We start from the raw sequence: 27,788 nt of genomic DNA, 5'->3' as shown, positions 1-27,788 counted from the left end.
TTTTCCAAAAATATGTTAGAGGCAATATGCAATTTTTTATATGTTTATTATTTCTATAAGGTATCTTTTATATTTTTTATCTGTTATATCCATACTGGATCTAAACGATCAGGGTTTACGAGTTTGTATTAAAATCACATAATATTATATTTTTAATAAATCTACTCATGATGTTAACTATTATCATAATTATCATAAATCTTTTTAATATTCTCGTTTAAAAAATTGCAACTCATCAATCGCGTTCTAAGAGAAGAGACGGCACAACAAACTTTTCTTATTATTTTTTATGATTTAAAAAAAAGTTCTTATTTTATATATAGTACATAACCGATATAGTAAAAAAACCGAACCAAGTGGACTATTACCTCAAAATAAAAATCTCTGTCTCGATTTGACTAAAATAGGTATTTTTTAGAAAGTATTTATTATATTAAAATTGTAAAACTATCGCAAGTCAAATTTATGTCTCTTCTTCTTCAATTATTTACAGCAGTATAATAGTCAACTGACTCATATTGATATGGTCAGTGATAATATAGTGACTATAAACTACGACAATCATAATATTAACACGAGGAACACACATAAACTAGTTATGCCTACTACTCGGTTAAGTCGAGTTAGTGAGTCTTTTATTGGGCGATGTATATGCTTTTACAACATGGTCCCAGAAAACGTACAAAACAAATGTGTAACGAAATTCAACAGAATTGTTAAAATACGATTTTGTTGTAAAATTCACTATAACATAATGATTTCTTTTCTTAATAAAATCACAGACTGGGAATTGAGCGAATGCCCTTAGGCTGTTTAACTATGAATTTTATTGTTCAACGATACTACTTAATATATTGTAATTCATTAAGAAATAAAAGCCCACTGAATTTCTTGCGCTCGTTTATCTCATGTCTGAGGCATATTAGTAGTCGGAGGCTCCTATGCACAGGAAGCCGGCTAGATTATGGGTACCACAACGGTACCTATTTCTGCCCTGAAGCAGTAATGTGTAAACATTATTGTGTTTCGGTCCGAAGGGCGCCGTAGCTAGTGAAATTACTGGGCAAATGAGACTTAGTATTTTATGTCTGAAGGTAACGAGCGCAATTGTAGTGCCGCTTAGAAGTTTTGGGCTTTTCAAGAATCCAGAGCGGCACTGCATCGTAATGGGCAGAGCGTATCAATTACCATCAGCTAAACATCCTGCTCGTCTCGTGTCGTATTTTCATAAAAAAATACTATTATGAATGGGTGGTAATTTTAAGGTTCAATAAGTGATTTGAAATCCTTTTTTGAATAAAATTAGTTTATTTTTAATTTGAAGTGACAGATTTATATTAGATTAAATTTAAAATTAAATAAAAAGCTCGGCAACATCTCCTGTGACTTTTTATCGCGTTTCAAACGAGATTGAGTGACAATGATCACTTTTATTCAGGTGGCACATACGTTCGTCTTCCAATCATGGTATTACGTATATGATGAATATTTTTTGTCGTAGCAAATGAAAACAGCTTTTAAATAGGTACATGTTACTAGATGTGATCAAAAATTGTAGGTTGAACACAGACTGGACACAGTCAAGTTATTCATTTCCCGGTGCAGTGATATTGAAAAAGCTAACAGCAAAGTTTGCCTTATTACCAATTAATATTATTATAATCTTATTGAATTAATTATACATAAGAATTATGTCAGTAAATAATATATTTATTACTATTATAATAACTTACCCTTAAGAAAAACACATATTTAGCATCACTTGAAAGTTTTTAAGTTACATAGTTCCATATTTCAAACATAGCAACGAAATAAAACAACGTATAAACAATTGTGTGACCAAGTTTATATTAATTTAATTCTTATTCAATCGAACTTTTGCGTAGCGTGTAGCGTGGAGCCGCTACGAAAGCTGCGGGCTCACTGAAAATGGCTACATTGCAATGACGACATGAAAGCTTTCAGAATCACTATTTATCTTATTTGTGTTGCTGTGTCGTGCATTATTGATACACTTTAGCTGCATTTACAAGTTCATCATAACATAACTCAATAATAGAGAAAATACATTTTAGAGTCATGTCATTCTACTATTTTTTTTTTTAGAAAACGCAATAGGTTTAAATGAAAACAATTTGTTTATGAAATATCAATAAAAAAACAATGGTTTGGGCATTGTGTTAGAAATTGAGTTGAGATTTTATAGGTATTAAAAAAATCTATACTTTCGCTTAATAAACTATACTAGTATAATATTCTTTTTATGTATGTTCCCAAATCTAATACAAATTATGCCCAATATTTCATAATTCTGCGTATGACACGAACTTATAAGAAACAGTACGCTGATTTTGATGTATTTTACTTATCAAAAAAACTAAAATATATAAAACATCATAGTAGAAAAAATAATAATATTAGATGAAACATAAAAACGCAGTACTCCAACTCTCTCTCTCTCTCTCACACACACACACGCGCTGTTGGTAGCTTTATTTGTTAGTATAATATATTATGATATTTAAGTCTTTTGTAATCTTTTTTGGCTTTATGTTAAACCAAGATTAAGATTGTAAAAATCATTGTTGGGTACGCTGTTGATTACTTTTAATAAATAACTAAATAATATTCTTTGACTAATTTGGTAGAGCTTACATTTTTGTACTACTATCGTTGACAGTATTAACATAAGCATTTGTAACTACTTTAAGATAGTAATTTGCTATTCGTGAGGACCTTAAATTGACTATTGATACTATTAAACTTTTATTTAAAATTATTGTACGCTGTTGGTGGTTAAATAAATTAATAATGCTATGTTGAATTTTCATGATTGTAATAGGCCATATTAAGAAAGTATTTTGTATGAAATTTATACAAAATATAACTAGGTGGTTTTTACATTTGGAATTGGATCCAGCTCCATTCATTAAGTTAGTGCCACAAAAATCTCTATGAAAAATATTTTCAACATAAACTGCGTATTAAATATGCAAGGAAGATGTTATGTTCAATAATTCTTTGTCTAGCCGTCGAAAAAATCTAAGTAATGAAATCCTTAGATTCACAAAGAAATATACACTGGCCTGCAAAAGTAAGTATCACACTTTTCAACTTAAATTTTTTTCTTAACTATAGAATTTTATAGGCTTTAATTCTTAGAAACTAAAATTATACATTAGTAACATTTTTAACTTAAAAAAGATAAAACAATGAAAATAGACATTTTTAGTTTAGTGTAAAAAAATTCAACTAAAATGTATTACATGTTATTTAATTTTTAGTAACTGGTATTGCCTCCTCGAGCTCTGATTACAGCTTCGAGCCGGTTTGGCATACTGAACACTAGGTTTCGGAGCCGATGTTGGGGAATATTCTCCCATTCTTCTACCAGGGCCTACTTTAGTGCCCTGAGGGTAGTAGGTGGTGGTCTGCGATTTCTGACTAGCCTCCCAAGCTCATCACAGGCGTGTTCAATCGGGTTGAGATCAGGACTTCTTGATGGCCAAGCCATCACGCTGATACCGACCTCCTGAATATACTCTTGTACGATAAGAGCCGTGTGTGGCCGGGCAATATCATGCATCAGCATCGATCCATCACCCATATTTGCTAAATACGGCCCTACATACTCATTGAGAATCTCTTGAGCATATCTTTGCCCAGTGAGGGTGCCATTTTCTATGGCTACTAGCTCTGTGCGAACTTCTGAAGATATGACAACCCATACATGTACACTGCCTCCACCGTATTGGACTCTTTCTGAGATCCAGGCTTGAAGGTATCGCTCACCAGGTCGCCTGTAAACACTTCGCCTTCCATCAGAAGTGTAAAGGGAGAATCGAGACTCATCTGCAAACAAAATTCTTGACCATTCTTCTTCATCCCACTGCATGTGTTCACGGGCGTATCGCAGTCTCGCTACTCGATGCTGTCTCTCGAGTTTTGGGCCACTCGCTGGTCTTCGGGGTTTCAAATTTGCTTACTGTCACTAATGTAGTCCCTCCGGGTCTGAAGTAGCTGTTGCTGGACGTCAACTGCATTTTGGTGGCGATTTCTTAACACAGTGGAAATAATAAAACGATCTTCTCGGGCACTGGTACACCTGTGTCTGCCATTTCAAATATTAAATCTCTCCTCCGATGGTGTCCAGTCTCTTCGTATCTTCGCTTTACCTTCTGGACCGTTCGTACCGTCACACCCACCATTCTTGCAGTGCGACGCATACTGATGCCTAGTTCCAAAAAAGCCATGATCCTAGCACATTCTTCAACTGAATGAGGCATGATAAATAAATGTTATGTGCTTTTTAGCATAAATTTTAAAACAAGGCCCATCGATCTTGAAAAAAAATTAAAACAGAAAGAAAAATTTGAATGGTAAAATTGTAAATCGGAAACGTCCACTTTGAAAAAGGAATGGTTTTGTTTTTGAAGTTTTTTTTCAGCCAATTCTTAAAAGAAGGTTACCGACTATAAAGTTTTTATGTACAAAATTAAATTCTCTTTGGAGTCCATTTTATTTCGAAAGTATATCTTGTGAACTTATAACGTTATCCCAATTTTAAAAGTGTGATACTTACTTTTGAAGGCCAGTGTATAACACCTTTGATCTTAATCAAATTCAAATATTTATATTCAAAATAACATTAACAATCAATTATTGAACGTCAAAAACTTCCGTCCATTCGAAATAGTACGCCTCAGACCTGAGAAGTTGTTCTTCTCAAAAAAAAATCAGCGGGCTGTTTGTAATTACTTTACAATATTAAATCAAAAACAAAATTTATTAACGATGCGGGACTCGAACCCGCGAACTCTCGCGTTCCGTGCGAGTGCTCTTTCCACTGAGCCAACCGTTCGAGTGACGTATCGTAGATAAATCTTGTATGTCTTGTTCAACTCTCAGATTGTGACTTCATCTACAGGATCTACTTTACAGTACAACACAACCTGCTCAACCCTAATATTTTCATATTAGGCAATTGACTTGGGATGTCGCCCTTTCAAATTGTTTAGATTGGCTCAGTGGAAAGAGCGCTCGCACTGACCGCGAGAGGTCGCGGGTTCGATTTTATTTTTTTATTTTTTTTCAAATTTGATTTGTGTAATTAATCCCAGATTTGGGGGTAATTACGTTAAAAAAAACAAATTGCTTACTTTACAATATATTATATATTAGTTATCGTTCAATAAAATTTATAATTAAATAGCCTGAGGGTGTTCGCTCCATTCTCAGTCTGTGGTATCATTAAGAATAGAATTAATGTTATTTTTACCTTTACCACACAAACTACTTTCTTTTTATAATTCTTGAATTTTTTTTTTAATTTCGTTACACATTTCTTTTGTAAATTTTCTGGAATCATGTTGCATTACAAGTCTTTTATTTATAGTATATACATCGCCCAATAATATCGCCCGAGTAGTAGGCATTATAAGCTTTTGTTTGTTCCTGGTCATATGTTTAACTGTAATTTTTATTAACGTTATGGTTTCTTAAATTCACTATGTACACGCATAACATTATCAAGAATATATTGAGAGGCAACAGTTAAGATGTTCAATCACTTTAGCTTTTTGTATAATATTTCCCATCTTTCATTTTAATATCAAACAAATTTGACTTTTGTAACTTGATTTTCTCTTCTCCTCACCTTTTTTTAAGGTCCTCCTTTTTAAAAAAGGTCTTTTTTCTTTAATTTGAATATTTGACAACCTGATGTTTCTATCACACGGTGGCACAAACGTCATGTTTATTTAAAATCTTAGTTAATAAGTTGCAAACAATAATGCTGACAAATAAGACAAAGAAAACATGAAATATTTACATACAAAGATTTACAATCTATATACAGGTTGCAACTTTTAGTACACTCAGGCGGTTATTCTGAAAATTATCAATATTATATCGATTCACGCCTGTCTCTCCCTCCATCTTTCCATCTCTATTTGCCACGGACCTAATACATTTTGCTGGCTTCTTCAACTCTGATCAACGTTTTCCTCACCTCAATGCATCTTCAATCTGAACCTAGAATATTCACCTAGGCTGATCTTTCCCAATACTTCCGCCTTTAATCTCTTTTGATCTCATGTCATAATTATTTATGTTGCCTTATCTACGATCATCCATCTTCTCACCAGACTTAAACTTGCCGTAACATTTTCTTCTCGATAACCGTTTCTTCCTCTTCTTTTACATCAAATAACGCTCTAATAATATTGATTCAATTGTTCAAGTCTATTTATGTTCTATTTGTATTCGGGGTTTTATATAACAGATGTATATTCCAATTTACAACGAATTATAAAGAACAATTATTGACTGTGAACTTACAAAATCCTTACACGTCCGCTTCGAAAATCCGACAAGTTTCCATGAATTGGTAGCAATTTTATCTGTATGTTCTACAAAACTTAAGGTTTTGTCTCGTAGAAATCTCCTAAATTTAAATCTAAATCACCAGGTGATAGCTTTCTAGTGGTATATTCGATATGGTTTATCATCAAAAACCTTATCGAAACTACATAATCATCGTGTTTCTTTGGACGGTTGGTTTTGTTAGTAAGAGTTCTTATCCCGAGAGACACGGGTTCGAAAGACGCATCGTCCATAAATTTTGGTACAAATGAATTTGTATAGTAATCAACATTAAATAATAAAACATCGCCTGAGTAAACTTAACGACAACACCCTGTATAGTATAAACTAAACAGTAACCACAGTCCATTCATCTACTACTCTTTGCCTCGAGCTGTGGTTTGATAATTTAACATCATGTAAGTGTCTCTCAATTTATTTCAAGAAAAATATATTTACGTACTTAGACCCTGAATATGGGCACATAGATCGGGTGTCCGCGTACGTTTTAAAAGACATAGTGCAAAATTTTGAGCAATACTTAATAACTTAAGTTATACTATAACATGGTTCGTCATGCTCACTAAATGGTATTGCTTGCGGCGGTGTCGTGTGCCGGGTCATCTCCTTCCCTCAAATATGTGCTAAGGGAACGATGGCTGGTACATGCGTCAAATCGTGAACTGGTGCTACCTGTGGAGCCAGGTCGACTGTTATAGTTATTGAATCATTGTATTTGTTGGATGCAATGCATAAATTTTTTTGGATGTGACAGTAATCACGACCATCATGTTCACGAAGCATCCTTACAAACAGTTCAAGCTCTAAAGGTTGATGCATCCAATTTATATTTATACATTTAATTATTTATTACCTTTTATGAAATTATTTATATTATGTGATGTATATAACATCCATTGTAAAATACTCTATTTGATTGAAAAGAGTCTCCATTGAGTTTCTTAAATGTTTTTCTCACCAGCTCACTTTTAACGAATTTATGGTAATTTCAGTAATTTAAAAGAAATACTGATAGTGACGATTCAGGAGCGCTTAGTCTAACGGCCGTTCCCAATATTCAGTCTATCTCTTACTTGAGATAAAAATCGTAACTTTCGTTGACTTTTCTGTCCCAATAAACCTATCGACGGTAACTCATCTTATCAGTACACGCTGTCAGTCAATGGTACGACGTATAGTTTAACAGCGATAGAAGTTTGTATGGAAATTGCTATTCACGCGTCCCAATATAAGGCGATAAGAATGACTTATGGGGTATAGTGGACAGCTTCAGATTATTGACAGCTAATTACTGACAGTAGAAGGTAGTAATTTATCTCTATCTGTAGATAGTATATTGTGATCGGCCGTAAGCCTTCCGTAAACTTCCATCATTTGGGCTTCCCGAGAGCTTATAGCTCCCAAGTGGACCTCCAGCTTCTTCACTAGGCGCAGCATACAGGTCGTTGTCGACGGTTATTGCTCGAATCCCAAGCCCGTGAACGCTGGAGTGCCCCAAGGCTGTGTGTTATCTCCCACGCTGTTTCTTCTGCATATCAATGATATGTTGGACACCTCCAACATACATTGCTATGCAGACGACAGCACTGGTGATGCCGTATACACGGGCCATGCAGGTCTCTCTCGGGAAAACGTTGACCAGAGCCGGGAGAAACTTGTGCCTTCTATCGAGTCTTCTCTCGAGAAGGATCAAGTTTGCGCGTTTACCACTTAAAAACCCATTTGCCGTATCACCGCTCTTCGACAACACTTCCCTTAAAGCCTCGCCTAGTATCGGGATACTGGGTCTCGAAATTTCGAGCGATTGCCAATTCCGTGGCCATCTGGAGGGCAAAGCCAAATTGGCTTCGAGGGAAGCCAAGAAACTGGGCGTCATAAATAGCGCACGGCAATACTTCAAGCCAGCCCACACTCTAGCGCTCTACAAAGCGCAGGTCCGGCCACACATGGAGTATTGCTGTCATCTCTGGTCTGGCGCACCCCAGTATCAGCTCGATCCATTTGAACGCGTGCAACGCAGAGCAGCTCGAATTGTCGGGGACCTAGCACTCTGTGAACGGCTGGATCACTTGGCGTTGCGTAGAGACGTCCCTTCATTGTGTGTCTTCTACCGCATTTATCACGGGGAGTATGCCGAAGAGCTGTTTAACCTGATGATCACTTAACACCAGGTGACCCGTACGCTCGTTTGTACTCCTATTCCATAAAAAAAGGTTATAAAAATCCAATAACGTAACCAAATTTGTGAAAAAATTAGTTTTAAATAATCTGTCATCACGTGCGCTGCGGAAACTTTTGACGATAGAACAAAAAAATGTTCTACAGTATTATAGATACTACCTATCTACAAAAAAGTCCGCGATACCATATGTCCAACTACTAGTATATTTATGCCACTATCACTACTTTTTTATATTTTAAAAATTGATAAAAGTGCTGACAATAATCAAACCATAATTTTATTCATACCTGTGTATAAATCCTTATCCCATTAAATGATATTTTTAATACCTGTAAAATACTTTTTTAATAACTTAATTCGAACATTCCATTCAAAAGATATTACGAATTTGAAAATGTCAATCTAAAGAAAATAATGCAATAATAAAATAATAACTAAGTAAAATAAAACTTTTATATTAAAAAAAAATCTATAGTTCGACTTAGTAGACTCCACTTCCACTACCACGAGATCGGAATCCACGCAAGTGAAACCGGGAGGCATTGCTAGTATATATATATAAAGATGTCAAGTATCACAATTAAATCATTAATTCTCATGGAAACAATAGAGTTATTAGTAATTCGTAAAAAAAATTAACCTAGGTGGCCCCTGAATTATGCATAAATTTAAATAATATTTAAATACATGTTAATGTCTACTTATAATTACGACTGGGAGATTTTTGTACATAGATTATAGCTACCACAATATGGCGCCTATTTCTGCCGTGAAGCAGTAATGTGTAAACGTTATTGTGTTTCGGTCTGAAGGGCGCCGTAGCTTGTGAAATTATTGGGTAAATGAGACTTAACATCTTATGCCTCACGGTGACGCTCAGAATTTTAGGTTTTTCAAGAATCCTGAACGGGACTGCATTGTAATGGGCAGGGCGTATCGATTATCATCAGCTGAACGTCATGCTCGTCTCATCCCTTATGTTCATAAATAACAAAGATCATGTCGACAGACCACATTAAAGCCTAAACACATGGTCGGATTTGGTACGGCCGAATAGCCGCACCAGCACTCGGTACAGTCCGCACAGCCGGCGAACCTTCAAATCTGGTGATAATAATATTTTTTTGCAATGGATACTGCGAAATACGTTCAAATATGGTCCTTCATAATTCGGCCGTCCCAAATCCGATCATGTGTTTACAGCTTTATTGAGTTTCTGCTTAGACAATTTATATGTCAAGATAGAGCCTCTTAATGCTAGAAAACCTATGAAAACAGACCAGGTTTATTATTTTAGTGTGCGTGACAAGCTACGTCTTACACTCGTGATTTGTATGTCACTATGTGTATGTGCGTGTATTGCGCAAAGTACAGGTTAACTATCAACCTCAATACAGTATTACACTCTCATTATTTCTGCTTAAGAGGCTTCTAAAAATTTCTTTGTTGTATTTTAATGGACTAATTGTAATTTGTGTACTTTTTTTACAGCAGTAAACGAGGCATAGTCATGCGCTATGAAACAGTATCGGACCGCTATGCGGGGAAATGTGTTTTTATCACTGGAGGAACTGGTTTTCTTGGAAAGGTAAGTTTAAATTAACTTAAAGTAATTTAAGAGAAAATCCTAAGCGCAGGATGGCACATTGAAATAATTTTAAGGAGTTAGCTACCATTAGGAGGTTCCTTTGAACAGGAAGCCGGCTAGATTATGGGTACCGGCGCCTATTTCTGCCGTGAAGCAGTAATGTGTAAACATAAATATGTTTCGGTCTGAAGGGCGCTGTAACTCATGAAATTACTGGGTAAATGACACTTAACATTTTATGTCTCAAGGTGATGAGCGCAATTGTAGTGCCGCTCAGAATTTTTGGGCTTTCAAAAAACCAGAGGGGCACTGCATTATAATGAGCAGGGCGTATCAATTACCATCAGCTGAACGTACCAACTACCTACCAAGAGCAACATTCTACAACGCCCAGAACTTGCGAGTTCCAGATTTTGACCACGTGCTTAGATTTTACACGTATGATTTGCTGGTTAAAGAGTCTTGAGGCCCGGTTGTATTTTCTCTTGAGAATATTACAGTTCGGATCCTTAGTTTCCAGCGCTGCAAACTAGATATAACTGTTTTCTAAATGCTCAAAGCCTATCGAATGTTAAAAAAAGCCTATTCTATATTTGTAGTCCCACTATCCAGAAATAATCTGGGTCAAAATGCACCTGTTTCTAGGCTCTTTAAGTCATTTAACTCACTGGTCAAATCTCACGGTAATGCTATCAGTGATTCAAGTAGCCTTTTGGCTCTTTTGTCTTTTGAAAATCGCTTGCCGCTATTTATTACGACAACCTGTATAATATTATTATTTAGAACTGGGTCTAAGAAATTTGCTTAACCAACGAAGCGCACTATATCGCCTGTACAACAAGCTACCAATGGGAGGCTCCTATGCACAGGATGCCGGCTAATTTATGGGTACAACGGCGCCTATTTCTACCGTGAAGCAGTTATATGTAAACAATACTGTGTTTCGAAGGGCGCCGTAGCTAGTGAAATTACGGGGCAAATGAGACTTAACATCTTATGTCTCAAGGTGACGAGCACAATTGTAGTGCCGCTCAGAATTTTTGGGATTTTCAAGAATCCTGGGCGGCACTGCATTGTAATGGGCAAGGCGTATTAATTTCCATCAACTGAACGTCCTGCTCGTCTCGTCCCTTATTTTCATAAAAAAAGCTTCCCTGCGTTATTTTTTTACTTTAAAAAAAATCACGTTAGTTCACATACATATGATGATGGTTCTCGACTTCAAGAAGATCTTGATAGATTTCAAAATTATTGTAATCTAAATAAGCTAGACTTAAATGTATCTAAATGCTACATGTGTTCCTTTACGCGAAAACCTAATCCCCTAAAAATCACTTATAGTTTAACGCAATCATCAATTGCAAGAGTCTATAAAATTAGCGATTTAGGAGTCATTTTTGATTCAAAACTACTTTTCGACGAACACATAAATTATATAGTTAATAAAGCTTCTAAAGCATTAGGTTTCATTATTAGAATGTCATCTGAATTCAATTTAATTAAAACTCTAAAAATTCTGTACTGTGCATATGTTCGAAGTCTTTTAGAATACGGCTCGCAGGTTTGGAATCTTAGTTACAATGTCTACGTAAATCGTATTAAAGGCATCCAAAAGCGATTCTTAAAGTATTTTCAGTTTCGCAGCAAGACTTATTTATCCGGATACATATACCGTTGTAATAAATTCCATATATTACCACTATACGAACGAAGACGTATCGCAGATCTAGCCTATTTGATCAGTATAGCAAATGGCACGGTTGATAGTCCGGAACTATTGGGTCAGATTGGACTTAAGACTTCTGGTGTCACCCTTAGAAGGCCCAATTTTCTACATGTCCCTAACGTAAAATGCAACTATAGAAAAAATAATTTTATGTTACGAGCATGCAGATGTTATAACAACCTTTCTAATGAAATAGATGTCGACTTTTTTAATACACCAGTACATGGCCTTAAGAAAATTTTAAATGATAAATTTTTTAAACGTGCATAAATAACCAAGCGAAGCAATACCTTTCTTACATTATAATCAATTATTTAATAACATACGTGTGATTAACCTAATTAATTTTAAGTGTTACTTTCCTGACCACTTTAATTTAATTCCTTTGTTTTAATTTTTAATCTTATTTATGTAACTATAAGTGAAAATTTGTAATTAGCCTTCAGTACTTAATTATATACTTAGCTACTTGTTAATAACCTAGCTGTAAGTTTTCCGAACAGAATAAAAATAAAATAAATAAATAAAATACTAGGCCGGCAATGCTCGTCTGATTATTGTGTTGTTGCAAGAGAGATTTGATCTAAAATAATCCAACAAAAAATTTGGGTGCAGTATTATTTGTTTTCGCACTTAACACTAAACGTGTTTCAGGTCCTTTTGGAGAAACTGCTGTATGCCTGCCCTGATATCGACAGAATATTTTTATTACTTAGGAATAAGAAAAATTTGAGCGCTGCAGAACGTTTAAAGAATATGCTGGAATTACCGGTAAGTATTTATAGAATAGGACATGGCCTGAAGCCTTTATGATCCATAACTTAAAAGATAGTGAGGCTACTAAAAGCCACTCAGAATGTTACAGAGAGTAGCATATTGATTTGTAGCTATGGTACAAATTAATTTAGCAAATATAAAAATCAAGATAAAATTTGGAGATGTCACTCAAAATGGTTGATAGTGTAGTATGTTGTAATGTTGCCTACATTATAAGAAACAAAAATTAAATTGCTAATTAAATTACACGAACAAAAGATTTCACAATATTATACCACCAAGTTGGAGAAAAAGAAAAATGAGGCAGAGATAAAATTAACGTGCAAACTTGAATGTTCTGGGAATGAAATTGAACAACCTTAATTTTTCCTCTTCTTTCATGTCTTCCTCAATAAATGCCTTCATATAAAATAACTGTAATAATGGTTTCTTCCGATAGTTTATAAATTTGCATGTCTGACATTATACTTATAAGCTGCAGCCACATATTATTTCTCTCTTGATCTTTTGTAGCTATTGTAAATCATTAACTATGTTGTCTTCTTAAACTTGGGTTCTAGGATTAGAAGGAGAGTTCGGCACGTATAATCCTCTTAGTTTTATTTATTTTTATTCATGATGTTCTTGGCATAAATTCTGATCTCTTATACCTCCACCATCAGTCCCAAAACGGCATCGGAAATACTAAATTTCTGGTAATAATCGCTAGTATTTTCACTGCAAGCCTCAATTATTGTAGTCGTTCTGTGCGAGCTGTCAGTTTGATTAGGAGCCTTGCCACATAAAACTCGAATCTATAAAAGAAAGCGTAGAACTCGATCGATATGCCCATTTGGCGTTACTGTGAATATTGTCTCCGTCGCTATGACAGCCTATCATGGCTGACATGTTAAAAAAATGCAGCTCTACATCTTTACGACTATGATATATTATTTCTAGTTATATCTCAGGACCATCTCTTACACTATTCTCGTGATTTGGAAGGTGGTGGAATGGTCGGCCCTAAGACTGATTTGCTCCTCCTTCAAATATTGGGTTTCTAATGAATGATCACTGTATGATGACCTATAAGAGAGCGATAATAATGGCTTATCCACATTTTCAAGAACCGTATCTTTTGACAAGGTTTTGACTTATTTACACCTAACACCTCACCTCACCAAAAATCTCTGATGTCGGATAATGCTAATGTTGTACTTCTTGAATGATGGAGCAGCTCCTGTCAAGCTTTGAATAGAAACGTCTGGCGCTACTTACTCAAGGAGCCCGTAGCTTCATAGAAGTGAAGACTGCTCGCGATGAAAACTTTCCATCTAAGTCGCCAACACTATTATTATTTAGTATTAGTCGGCTTATTGGCCAGGATTCCGTCGTATCTAACGCTACTAACTCAAAGAAGACTTGCGTGATAAAAATGAAGTACTAGAGTAAAATGCTATGCATTTAAGTCGTCTACTAACGTTTGCTGACTTCTTACAAGTAGTATTTAGCTTATACTTCTGTAACTATATTTTCTTTAAAAAGCTTGCAGATTGCATATATTTTTTGCCGGCCACATGGATATATAATCTTGTAGTTGTTGTTTAACTTATTGCTGTTGGCTGAGGAATATAATTAGCACCCTAGATATTCTAGTAAGGATAACATCGTTTCAATAAACAATTCGTAGCCTTCCCACCAGACGCGACATGTTTTTCACACTTCAAACTTGGATGAGCCATAAGTAATCGTATCATTGGCAGTAACATAGCACTTTACGTTAGTGAACGGTCTAGTAATTCCTTCGATCTTGTATGCACTTACCATTATATGACCCGCAGACTCTCTTGTCTTTAGATACTATAAAACACTAAAGATTATAGCATAAGAGCCGTAAATATTTTCTTATACTATATTTTTATTACCTCTTTCTGATTCTAGCTCTATACAAGATTGAAAAAAGAGAAACCATCATATTTAAACAAAATAGTTCCGGTGATCGGTGACATTTGTCTGCCTCAACTGGGACTGTCTACTAAGGAGGAAAAGTTGTTAATAGATTCGGTAAAAATTTTAATAGATCAATCACATTTAATTGACATTGTCTTTTTTTTATTTTATTTCTTAAACACAAAATTTTGCAGCAAAAATTTGAACTTTCTAGTAAATAAATATTTAGTGCCTCATTACACAAACTTTTAGAGTTATTAATACATGTTTCCTGTATTATTTCGGAAGGCTTTATAGAATGAAATAAATTAAATTAATTTTAATTAAATGATTTTTTATGCTTGAAGTTATATTCTATATTAATATTACTCAATATAAATTAAAATATGTAATAAGCGATCAACTGAATACTTCCATTGTTGCGTGAAATTAGCCTTAAATTAACCTTAATCACGCACGAAGCAAGTTCCTTAATTATTCCGGGAATGAGCTCCCTTAATTGTAAACGATTATTACAGGTATCCTTCGTATTTCATTCCGCAGCTACAGTTAATTTTAATGATGAATTAAGAAAAACATATAACATAAACGTAAAGGGCACAGAACGAGTACTAGTGCTATGCAAACAAATGAAAAAACTTGAGGTAAGAATTTTTTTATTGTTTTTAATGTGTCCGTATTTATAGAAAATGTGAAAGGTTTATACGTTTTGGAGTGAAAACGCCCATAGACATCGATAATGTTAAATTAGATTTCACAGAAGAGTTCATTTACTAACGACAATTAATTACACAATTCGGGAGAGGATATGAAAGATTTTCATACAAATATGAAATTCTTGTTTAACAGCTGCATACTTCCTGTTCTCATGAAAGATTGGCCTTTAAAGCAGAATATGACACACAAACTTAGCTGTTAGTATGCGAAGGAAAGAAGGAGATGAATGTAAAAATTTAGATAGATTGAAACTAAGTATCATCAGGAAGAAAACAGAAGGTTCCGGTACGTAACTTTGAAAATCAGAAAACTCAAAAGGAGATGTTTAGGACATATGATAAGAGGGCAAGATAAATGAAACATAATTGTTCCAAGGTACTCCAGAGAAGAGGAAAACGGAAAAAAGAGAGACCACAAAAAAGATAGGATGATAATTTCAGAGAGGTGGCAGGAGTAATTTGAAATAGAACGACAAACTGGAATGAAAGAAGTTGGAGGAGCCCTGTGCTGGCTAGCAAATGAATTTACTTTATATATGTAATTTTGATTATCTGAGTAAAATAAAGACTATTAATATTATATTTATCTAAAACCCGCAAGAGAATGTTGCGTATAGGTTTAGATCTGAAATAGCCCACGTGGCATTTATTTTACCAAGTCAAACAAATTGTTGGAGCGCTTTCTCACTTCGTCCAATCACAGTCCAATCTGTCCCAGTGAAAAAACCTAATGTAGTTTACGCTCTAGATCTTTATTCCAGCATCCGATTTCTTTCTTTTAACCGATCATCTCCATTCCGGAGAAGATTATTGACGGACCGAAGTAACCATAGTATTATTTGTATGAACGTTTGCGAACCGAATCCGAAATTCATTCGTGCAGAGAGGCAGCGGGGTGGTGATTGTATCAAGCTCCTTTTAAACGTCGGTCCTCCAAAAGATGATCTCTGCTAGTGCACCCACAAACAGAGAGCATTACCAGAAGTTGACGCCGATTGAAAGGAATCATGATCACCGACGTGAATGCTCTGCTGTGGCTCTGCGTAAAATGCCGTATGACAAAAAGTGGACTGAGATTTCTACTTTTTTTCACGGATCGGACGTAGTGCGAAAGCGCAAAAAGGACAGAAGAACAATACGATTGTGAAATCACAGTTCGCATGCTCAATTTAATTTTGAAAACAAAATTTATGAACGAAGCGGGACTAAGTCCCGCGACCTCTCGCGTTCCGTGCGAGAACTCTTCTACTGAGCCAAAAGTTCGAGTGACGTAAAGTACATTAATCTTGATATGTCTTGTTCAACTCTCAGATTGTGGCTTCATCTACAGGATCTACATTACAATTGATAACCTGCTCAACCCCAATATTTGCATATTAGGAAACTGACTTGAGAGTCGCTCTTTTAAATTTTATTTTATTTTATGAAAATAAGGGACGAGACGAGCAGGACGTTCAGCTGGTGGTTATTGATACGCCCGGTCCATTACAATGCAGTGCCACTTAGGATTCTTGAAAAGCCGAAAAACTCTGAGTGGAACTAAAATTTCGCTCGTCACCTTGTGACATAAGATGTTAAATCTCATTTGCCCAGTAATTTCACTAGCTACGGCGCTCTTCAGACCGAAACACAGTTATGTTTACACATTACTTCTTCACGGCAGAAATAGGCACCGTTGTGGTACCCATAATCTAGCCGGCATCCTGTACAAAGGAGCCTCCCACTGGTATAAAACCGAACAACCCTGAGTTCTCCCAGTGATAGATGCAGAGTGAACCCATATGTCTGCACAATGCCAAAGAATCAAACCTCTGAACATGGATTTCACAGAAGGATAGACACAAGTTTAATAACTTCGCTAAGACATCTTAAATTGTACTGTTTTTAAACTCTTTGCTTATTTCTTGACTAACTTTAACACCAAAATTACCAAATTTTAATCTTTCAGGCATTAGTGCATGTATCATCAACGTATGCAAATACACATCAAGAAATTATTGAAGAAGTTTTATATCCACCTCCTGCACCTACGTGGAAGGTCAATGACATATTATGTGAAGATAGTTTTGACGTTGAAGAAGTACAGTCATTATTAGGTGAGCACAGAAAAAAAGTATTTTCTTTCAAAAAATATTTTGTGAGTTTTTTTATGAGAATAAGGGATGAGACGAGCAGGACGTTAAGCTGATGTTAATTGATACGCCATGCCCATTACAATGCAGTGCCGCTCAGGATTCTTGAAAAACCCAAAAATTTTGAGCGGCACTACAATTGCGCTCGTCACCTTGAGACATAAGATGTTTAAGTCTCATTTAGTAATTTCACTAGCTATGACGCCTTTTAGACAGAAACACAGTAATGTTTACACATTTCTGCATCACGGCAGAAATAGGCGCCGTTGTGGTACCCATAATCTAGCCGACATCCTGTGCAAAGGAGCCTCCGACTGGTTGCTATAATTGTTTTTATTTTTATTTTATTAAAATTAAACAATATATGTTAATGTTAAAAAATAGCGAAATCAACAAAAGATATATTATTATTTCGTCTATATACATACATGTATCTTTTTTTCCTTCGATTATCTGCGAAAACTACTGAACCGATCGGTTTATTTCATATTCTATAATATGCAGTATGTTTCGGAGAAGTTTTTAGTATATATTTATTGGTGATTACTTATCCGGAATCCTATTGATTTTTGATTTAGAAATACCTATTTATTCGCAATACAAACGATTCAATCAATGACATTTCATTACATATGACAACTCCTTGGATAATTTATACGTCTAGATAGAGTGTCTTGTTGTTAGACAACCGATAAGAACAGGCCAGGAATATTATTTAAGTGTGCATGACAAGCTACGTCTCACACTCGCGATTTGTTGATACTTTGTGTTAGTGTGCGTGCATTGCTTAAAATAGAGGTTAGTTCTAAAGTCCATTTTTTACGAAGTTTTCACAGCTTTCATATTCTATTTAGACGTATAAATTATCTAAAGGCAATTCATAGAATGAACATTTGCCGGGTCAGCAGTAATAGAATAACATAACGAATAATAATACATAGGCTGCACTAAAAGTATCGGGAATGGAATATTTCCTGTATTTACTGTTCCTGTCAAATTAAAATATTTTTAATTGAAAACTGCTTGGTTCTAAAAATCGAATTCCATTTATTTATTTAAAAAAAGATTCGGTCTCGTCACAAGGTCTTTTCAAACTTGTTTAGTCGTTGAGAAAATGGAATTGACTCGGGAACATTCTAGAGCGATGATTTATTATGACTTTGGAAGTGGTTTAACACAAAAACAGCGTGTTGACCGAATGCTTTCTGCATTTGGTGATGAAGCCCCATCCAAAACCACAATTTATCGCTGGTTTGCTGAATTTCAACTTGGACCTGTCAAGCTCAGTGATGATCCCCGTCAAGGTCGTCCAAAAACTGCAGTCACCAAAGAAAACGTTGATGTTGTGCGTAAGCTGATTGAGGAAGATCGACATGTGACATACCGCGAAATTCAGGCAACTTTAGACATTGGCAGGAGTCAAATGTGTAAGAAAGTTGTTTTCCCGATAGATACCGCATTTGCTCTGTGTAGTGCAAAAAGCGGCTCGCGTTACTTGGTGCGTCAGAACTCTCGAAAGATTCCACATAGGATCCTCATACAACCTGTATACAACATCGTATCAGGTGACGATTCCTGGATATACGTGTACGAACCCGAAACAAAAAACCAGTCACGAGTTTGGGTGTTTGAAAATGAGTTAAAGCCTACAAAAATTCTTCGTTCACGGAGTGTTGCAAAAAAAATGGTGGCCACGTTTGCCTCTAAAACCGGCCATGTTGCGACTATTCCTCTTGAGGGACAAAGAATGTTCAATGCAGAATAGTATGCTAAAATTTGTTTGCCACAGGTCGTTTCTGAACTCCGTAAAGAGAACTGCAACCGTCGCATCATCCTCCATCACGACAATGCGAGTTCTCACACCGCACACAGAACAAAAGAGTTTTTAGAGCAAGTAAACATAGAATTATTAGACCATCCGCCGTACAGCCCCGACCTAATCCCTAATGATTTCTATACTTCCCCTAAAATAAAGAATACATTGCGTGGTCAGAGATTTTCATCACCTGAAGAAGCTGTGGACGCCTACAAAACGGCCATTTTAGAGACCCCAACTTCCGAATGGAATGGTTGCTTCAATGATTGGTTCCATCGTATGGAAAAATGTGTCAAATTTCGCGGAGAATACTTCGAAAAGCAATAAATACATTTTTAAATAGTAATGTTGTGTCACTTCCTTGGTTCCCGAAATTTTCAGTGCCGCCCTACGAGGGCGGATACAACACGATTTAATTTTCATTCTAATCACTTATATAGTAAAGATAATAACAATTTTCTCACTTCGAATAAACATCACTCTTTTATAGAGAGATAAAAAAATTACATTTAATCGAAGATTGTCTATGTTGATCTCTCCGGAATTTATATGTGTTATTTATTCCCATAAATAACGCATATAAAATTACTGTTACTCAGACATTCATCCTTGACCCAATCATATTAAAGATAAGATAGAAACAGACTATTGGTTATGATACGTTTAAAAGTTTTTCAATACCATTTTCATCGTACTTGCGTAACATACATTTTATTACTACTTAATATAAAACAACTCCTCCTCCACGTCCTCCGCCACGTCTGTCTGTCTGTTCGCGATAAACTTAAAAACTACTGCACCGATTTTTTCACCTATGGATAGCTTGGTTCTCGAGGACGGTTTTAGTACATAATTTGTATAACTATTGTATATATTTTGTGTGAGGTGTCGGAAAAACATAAGTCGTCTGCGAGCTTTCAACGAAAACGCTGTCTAAAAACCCGTTGAGGTATGACAAAGTAATGTATGGTGGAATTCTGTATTTTATATAGGTCTACAGAAAAGTCTGTTATGGTATATATGTATATATATCTCTTCAGGATAACATACAATATCCATGTTGATACTTTAAAAAATTGGCAGTTATGAAGCGGTAATGCAAGGTAAGAGCTGTATACGCAAATAAGATATTAATCCTTATCATTTTACTATTAAAATATATATTTTTTTATATCTTTATTATATTTATACATATTATAAAATCATTCAAAACATTAATTAATTAATTAAAGTTAATTAATTTAGTTGTTGTTTAATTAATTGTCTTTGTTTAATTTTTAACTCAGTTACTTTGATTACACATTTCGGATGGCGTTAGACTATATTAAAGCCCGAATACCTAATATTTTTTTCATTTATTGACAGAACAGAACCTGTCGGGTCAGCTAGTTTTAGACCATTTCGTCTCATAGAAAGCTTATTCTAATTAGAAATAAACTAACCATCACTGAAAGGGGTGTCCAAAATATTGAAAAGAATAATATTTATTGGGACCAGTCGAAGTTATTTTTTGTTGTTATTTAATGAACAGATATCCATGCATAAGCATATTACTGGGCAAATGAGACTTGACAACTTATGTCTCAAGGAGACGAGCGTAGTTGTATTGCCACTCAGAATTTATGGGTTTTTTAAATAATCCTGAGCGGCACTACATCGTAATGGGCAGGGCGTATCAATTTCCATCAGCTGAACGTCCTGCTCGTCCCGTCGCTTTTTTTCTTTTCATAAAAAAAAAATCCATCGTTATGTTATATAGTAGGTTGTATGTACACCGATGAAATAATACTTTTTTCTCCGGTGGATTCAGTTATTTTTAACATTAACATATTGTATTATTTATGCGTTTAAATAAAAAAAAATGTAATGTAAAAAAATTTAATAAATGTAGTTAATCGCAGAAGTGAGGATTATCACTTTAAAAAAATAACAAATTGTTTAATTATTAGTTTTTTTTACAGATAACTATCCCAACACATACACATTCACAAAATCACTAGCTGAAAACATTGTCGTCGAGAAGCATGGGGGCGTCCCAGTAGTGATTGTGAGGCCATCTATTGGTAATTATTATTAAATATATAACAATATGTTAACATACGACCAACGTCATTGTCACTCAAGTGCAATGGTGAAAGATATGTTCGGAGTATCCCTGCGAGATCAGATCAGAAATGAGGAGGTCCGTAGGAGAACCAAAGTCACCCACAAAGCCCAAATGATTGCGAAATTGAAGTGCCGTTCTAAATCAACAGGATCTACTTTACAATACAGTACCTGCTCAACCACGAAAATTGCAGGAAATTCACTTGAGCTATCGCTCTTTCAAATCTAAACAATCCGGTAAGAGCGCGCAGGACTCGAACCCGCACCTTTCGGGTTCCGTCCGATTGCTTATAAGTTTTGGTTACAAATTCAATTTGTTTAATTAAATCCTAACGTAAGTTAGCATTATTTACGACTTCACATACGCAGGGCATTATTGAATCCAAAATAAACGGGCCCATTTATCAAATACAAAAACAGTGGCGTAAATAGTTAAACTAACAAACAAACCCATTGTGTTTTAGTTACATAAAAGTACCGAAATAGATATAATTGTATTTTTAATATTAGCTTTTTGCGTAAAAGAAATACTTTATTATGAACTGTCAACTATGAAAAGTAGGAACTACCAAGTTGTGGAATGAGCTTCCTTGTGGGGTGTTCAGTGTCCAGGAAGATACACCTTTTTAAAGGGCCGGCATTGCTCTTGTGATTCCTCTGGTGTTGCACGAGAATGTGGGCGGCGGTGATCACTTGACATTAGGTGACCCGTACGCTCGTTTATCCTCTCTTCCATAAAAAAAAACAAATGTTAAAATACTGCTACAACGCGTTTTAATCCTGTAAAAAGTATTTTGTTCAAATACAGAATGTTTACATTCTGTATAGATAGATTTAAGTTTAGCTGCCGAAGTAGCTGTAGCAGCTAGTTATAATACTTTTTTTTTAATTTTTCGTGTATTTATTAGTTTCAGCAAGTATCGAAGAGATACCAGGGTGGGTTGATAATTGGAACGGCGCATCAGCACTTATGGCGGCGTTAGCTAAAGGATTAAACCGATCCATTTTAGGTCACAGTTCCATCGTCTTAGACCTTATACCTGTGGATTATGTGACGAATCTTCTCATAGTTGCAGGAGCCAGGTGTCAATTGTAAGAACTACTTGTAGTTAATTAAATTGTCATTATAAAATGCACGTGAATGGGCGTGGTGGCTGGATGATCATGTTACAGGAAACTCTGCTTCACGTTGTTATAGTAAAGATTATTTATTATACAGGGTAAGACATCAGGATTACCTTGCAAAAACAAAATGGCAGCGTCCTAGGCGTAACTATCTGTCTCTTTCTAATTGCATAAAGTACCATTTCTATCTCTTTCTAACAATCAAAACGTCACTTAAACTTATTCTACTCATTCGGCAGCATTTGTTACTTCTACCTTTATTTGGATGGCACAATTTGCGAAAAAGAGTCATCTATCGGAAAAATTAAGAAATATTTTTGAAGTAAGACTTCTTTGGGCGTGACTTGGGGGTAACATTATTTTTTTTTATTACAGATACATGTGATATAAGTATTTAAGAATTGACTGTAATATTTTGTTCAAAGTGGCCTGCTTTTCTTAGTGTAAAACTTTTGTATGAGTAGTCTAAGGTAATAGATAGTTCATCTAAAGCACACTTGACGATGATATTTATTTATTAATTATTTAAATATATTGGTTTTCGATTTGTTTGATTTCCAACCAACTAGCCGTTTTCAATAACGTTTTGCTAGTTACAGATACATTGCTGTCACCGCTTAATGACAAGGTCTTATCTATCCATAGTTATGTCTAATATAGTTATAGTCCAATGGTATCTGTCGATAGGTTATTGAAATGTAAGAAAGCGTAAAGCGATAGATTTGTCTTACTCTAGTAAGTTAAACTAAGGATAGAAAGGATAGGTTATTGAAAATGGCCGTAAAAAACATAGCATTTAGTTTCACGTTGATAACTCAAAAGCTGTTAGTAAATAAAGTAAAGGAATTTATCATAAGTTTCATTTCTCTGACTGAAATGAATGTAGTGATTTTGATTTGAAACAAAATTTTGATAGGTATTGAAAACATCGACATAGTGGATAAAAAATATTTTATAAATATTGAATAAAATAAGTGAAAACTAAAGAAGATTGCAACTTTATTCTTTCCAGGAATTCCGAGACACTTATATACAACTCATGCAGCAGTTCTGAAAACCCATTGAAGATAAGTAAATTTGCGAACTTGGTAATGGAAGACAGTGTAAAACATGGATTCAGTAAGTACTTATTTTTCTTTATCACGCTACAGTTTATTTTTTTTATGAAAAAGGAGGACGAACTAGCGTACGGGTCCTGGTGTTAAGTGATCAATGCTGCCCACAAACTTTTGAAACACCAGAGGAATCACAGGAGCGTCGCCGGCCTTTAAGGAACGTTTTTTTTGAAGGTACCCATGTCGCATCGTCCCGGAAACACCGCAGAAGGATGTTATGTGTTGTTGGTTGTTGTGCGTTCAAGAAAGTTCCTTGAAAACTGAAAAAAACCCGCACTGTGGAGGAACGCCAAACGTCAAGATGGTGGCGATGATATCCTAATTTGTGACGTTTCGTGCGAAGGTGGAATTTTGTGTGGTACGCGAATTATGAATTGAACAAAGCATTATAAATTTCAAAGTACAGAAATATGTATGTGGGAAATTCCCGTGTTTTACGGGTCCTTGAAATCGCGTAATATGAAAACGCGTTATAAGTATACCGTATTTTAGGGAGGATTACTGAAATCAGTAATTCTGGTGGTATAAAATGCTACAGTGAGTTTAATTTCTTATTTTTTATGTTTAGTAAGATTATACATATTCAACATGGTCATTGTACGGTGTAGAAGCAATTATAGTCTATATTAAAGTGTAGAGTCGATGTGTCTGTATATTAGATATTCGTTTTTCTAAGAGCTACACTCTTCTTCTCAACACATAAATTTAAATTTAAAAAAAATTGGCGGTTGTTAATACTGCCGATAGAAATGAAAATCTGAAATTTTACAATGCTTAAAGATTAAATTATTAATTTCAATTTATTTTCAATTATATATGAATGCAACAAAAACACTATTTCAAAAATGTACAGTATATGCACATTTAACTTTTCACTAAATCTGTTCAAGTTGATATATATTTGATATATGGTTTTGGTTGGCTTCCGATAGATGGCGCTGAATACAGAAGCAATTAGTTTACCGCGCGCTATTAATGTTTATTTAAATAATCCTATTATTAGTCAAACAATTGGCCCTGTACTTTCCCCGGGACGTAAAAGAATAGGGGAGTTTCAGGCCCATGGGTGTCGTAAAAGGCGACTAAGGGCTTTTTAGAAGTGGGAGGGTCACGCTGCCGTCTTATGACGTCAGCACAATCGGGCCAGACTCGTACAGGTTAATTACCACACTCGCACAGAATACCGGCGTGAAGTAGCGGCCTAGTGTCGCTATGTTTCGCATAGGTTAGTGTCGAGGATCGGAGGTCATCCCTTACCCCCACCCCCTCCCTCCAACAAAATATGAGAGCGGTCCATAAAGAGATATTACCCCAGGAGGGTACCGGCTCTACCAGAGCCGGAGAATCCCTCCCCGTGCACTCTCGCTCGGGCTGCCCTTCGTATTCTGGGATGGGCACAGAACCGCGCATGACCGAGGACAAACGAGGCAGAAACACCACGGCACCCCGCTCCACGCTCAACGTGGACTTTTGCAATATCAGGGGAATTCACTCCAATTTAAACGCCGTCCACCACCACCTTGAGACGGCGCAGCCGGCCTTGTGTTTCTTACGGAGACGCAGATATCTCTACCTAGCGATACGTCATATTTAACGTACCCCGGGTACAAAATCGAGCACAATTTTTTGCCTCATGCCGGGGTATGTGTGTACGTTAGGGAGGATATCTGCTGTCGCCGTCTCGGCAATTTTGAGGGTAAGGACCTGTCTACTCTCTGGCTCCGCGTAGATTTAGAGGACCGCGTCCGTATCTATGCGTGTGTCTACAGGTCCCATAGTGGTAACGCAGAAACCGATCATCTCATGGGCTGCGTTCAAGCGGCAATTGACGACGTGCTTGCACAGATCCCCTCCGCTGAAATCGTAGTCTTGGGTGATTTCAACGGGCACAATGCCGAATGGCTTGGATCATGTACCACAGACTACGCAGGGCGATCTGTGCATAATTTTGCATTGGCGTATGGTCTGTCCCAATTGGTTGAGTCGCCAACGCGGCTCCCGGATGTGGATAGCCATATGCCGTCCTTAATAGATCTTCTGCTGACTACACATCCCGATGGTTACCAGGTCTTTGTCGACGCCCCTCTCGAAACGTCCGACCATTGCCTGGTCAGGAGTGTAGTGCTTATCCGACGCCAACGCCGCAGACCACCAGCGACCCGCCGCGTTTGGCACTACAAGTCAGCAGATTGGGATAGGATGCGTTCCTTTTTTGCATCCTACCCTTGGGGCAAGGTTGTTTCCCTTCGGATGATCCTAGTGCCTGCGCCGCTGCAGTAGCCGATGTGATACTGCAGGGCATGGAAATTTTTATACCAAGCTCTGTAGTACCGATCGGTGGCAGATCACGCCCTGGTTCGATGCGTCAGTTAAAGCAGCATCTGACTGCAAAACCAGGCGTATCGAACTTGGGTTGCGGCGCTGGGCACAAAGGATCCGAACTGCAAAGTTCTTAAGAGGAAATATAACCATGCCTCCAGATTTTTTAAGCGGTAAATGTAAATGTCACATCCATAGCACATTCCATAATTTTATTATAACATTTTCATATCACACAAGTTAAATTTGAAAACAAAATTTATGAACGATGTGGGACTCGAATCCACGACTTCTCGCGTTCCGTGCGAGCGCTCTTCCACTGAGCCAACCGTTCGAGTGACGTAAAATTTAAAATCTTGATATAGTCTTGTTACGATTTAAGAACTTTATTTCTCAGAAGAATATTACAATATTCACTTATAGAGAAAATATATTCTAATTACTATATAATATAATATGCGAGCCGTGAGAATATAACAATATCTGTAACATATCGATTATTTTTTCTTCTTTAACTATAAATATTAACAGAATAAGTAAAGTGGAAAAAGAAAACAGTAAACACACACTAGATGAAACACTTAAAAAGAAATAACTATACAAATTATAATCTAAAGAATAAATAAGTTACCTACACTACACTAATGAATATCAACTAAAGACACAATTCTGAATACAATAATAATACAAGAACTTTAGTGAATTACGCGATCGAGCGGCGCGATGCGCATGAGCATATATCGGTTTGTCAGATATGATTTGAACATTTTAAATGCAGAACCAGAAACACCAATGTTTTTTAATTTTGTTAGCATGATTTCGTGGCTTACTGTGTCAAATGCTTTTTTTAAGTCAATGAATATTCCTAATGATATTTTCTTTTGATCAATGCCAAGTTTAATTTTTGTTACTAATTCAATTGTTGCTACAAGAGTATTAGAATTACAACGAAATCCATATTGTTTTTGAAAAGAAAATTTGTAGATGTAAGAAATCCATTGAGTCGATTATGTAATATTTACTCAAATATTTTTGATAAGATAGGAAGCACAGATATTGGACGGTAATTACTGGGATCCATTTTATCACCGGACTTGTAAATAGGAATCACTTTTGCTATTTTAAGGGAATCTGGAAATTTCCCTTCATTTAAGCATCTATTGATGCAGTGAGTTAGTTTTTCAGATACAACGTCTTTGACACATTTAATCACTTTTGTACTCATGCCGTCTATGCCAGTCCAGTTGTGTGTTTGTATCAAGGTTGTCAATAATTTTGACTACTTCTTCTGTAGTGGCAGGATTCAGATAAGATAGTCTAATTTTATATTCTTGTGCATTGTTTAAGAAAATCATAGGTTCTTTACATTGTTTAGAGTTTAGAATTTTATTGGCAAGTTTAATGCTTATATTAGAGAAAAATGAATTAAAGCATTCACATATTTCTTTTGATTCATTGATTTGACCTGAAGATGTGTTTAATTTTAAATGAATATATTTTTGAATCTTGTTATTAGCCAAACTATTTATCAGTTGCCACATTTTCATGGAGTTTTTCTCACATTTCTTAAAAGCTTTTAAATAATATTGACTTTTAGTTTGTTGAATATTTTTATGGACTAGACTCTTTTGCTGCACAAACTCTCTCTTAAGGTTCTCATCTTGTGGTGCTTGTTTTAGAGAATGCCACAGGAAATTCCTTTTGATTATTGACTCAATCAGTTTTCTGTTGATCCAATCTTTGCTCAGGGCATTCATAACTTTGGTCTTTATTTGTTTGTTTTCAGTAATAGCTTGCAACAGGATGGTTTCCAATAAAGAATATTCATTACTTAGGTGGGTGGTGATATTGGTCTTAACAGTTTTGTATAAGT

At 35.7% G+C, this 27,788-nt stretch overlaps 1 protein-coding gene across 2 annotated transcripts in view; it reads left to right on the top strand.

The window, feature by feature from the left end:
* The window catches only part of LOC126968002 (putative fatty acyl-CoA reductase CG5065), a 95,563-nt gene that overhangs the window by 57,990 nt on the left and 9,785 nt on the right, over window positions 1-27,788 (top strand). For both annotated transcript variants that reach the window (XM_050812778.1, XM_050812777.1), the window contains 8 exons: window positions 10,058-10,154; window positions 12,535-12,651; window positions 14,578-14,700; window positions 15,105-15,230; window positions 17,251-17,398; window positions 21,212-21,313; window positions 22,265-22,448; window positions 23,494-23,600. In XM_050812778.1, the coding sequence (XP_050668735.1) occupies window positions 10,077-10,154; window positions 12,535-12,651; window positions 14,578-14,700; window positions 15,105-15,230; window positions 17,251-17,398; window positions 21,212-21,313; window positions 22,265-22,448; window positions 23,494-23,600 (985 nt within the window). In that variant the 5' untranslated portion in view covers window positions 10,058-10,076. The remainder of the gene's footprint in view (window positions 1-10,057; window positions 10,155-12,534; window positions 12,652-14,577; window positions 14,701-15,104; window positions 15,231-17,250; window positions 17,399-21,211; window positions 21,314-22,264; window positions 22,449-23,493; window positions 23,601-27,788) is intronic.

This window comes from Leptidea sinapis, chromosome 14 (genome assembly GCF_905404315.1).
Source record: "Leptidea sinapis chromosome 14, ilLepSina1.1, whole genome shotgun sequence".
Classification (NCBI taxonomy): domain Eukaryota; kingdom Metazoa; phylum Arthropoda; class Insecta; order Lepidoptera; family Pieridae; genus Leptidea; species Leptidea sinapis.
The sequence above is the reverse complement of the archived record's forward strand: the minus strand, read 5'-3'. Positions and strand labels throughout refer to the sequence as shown.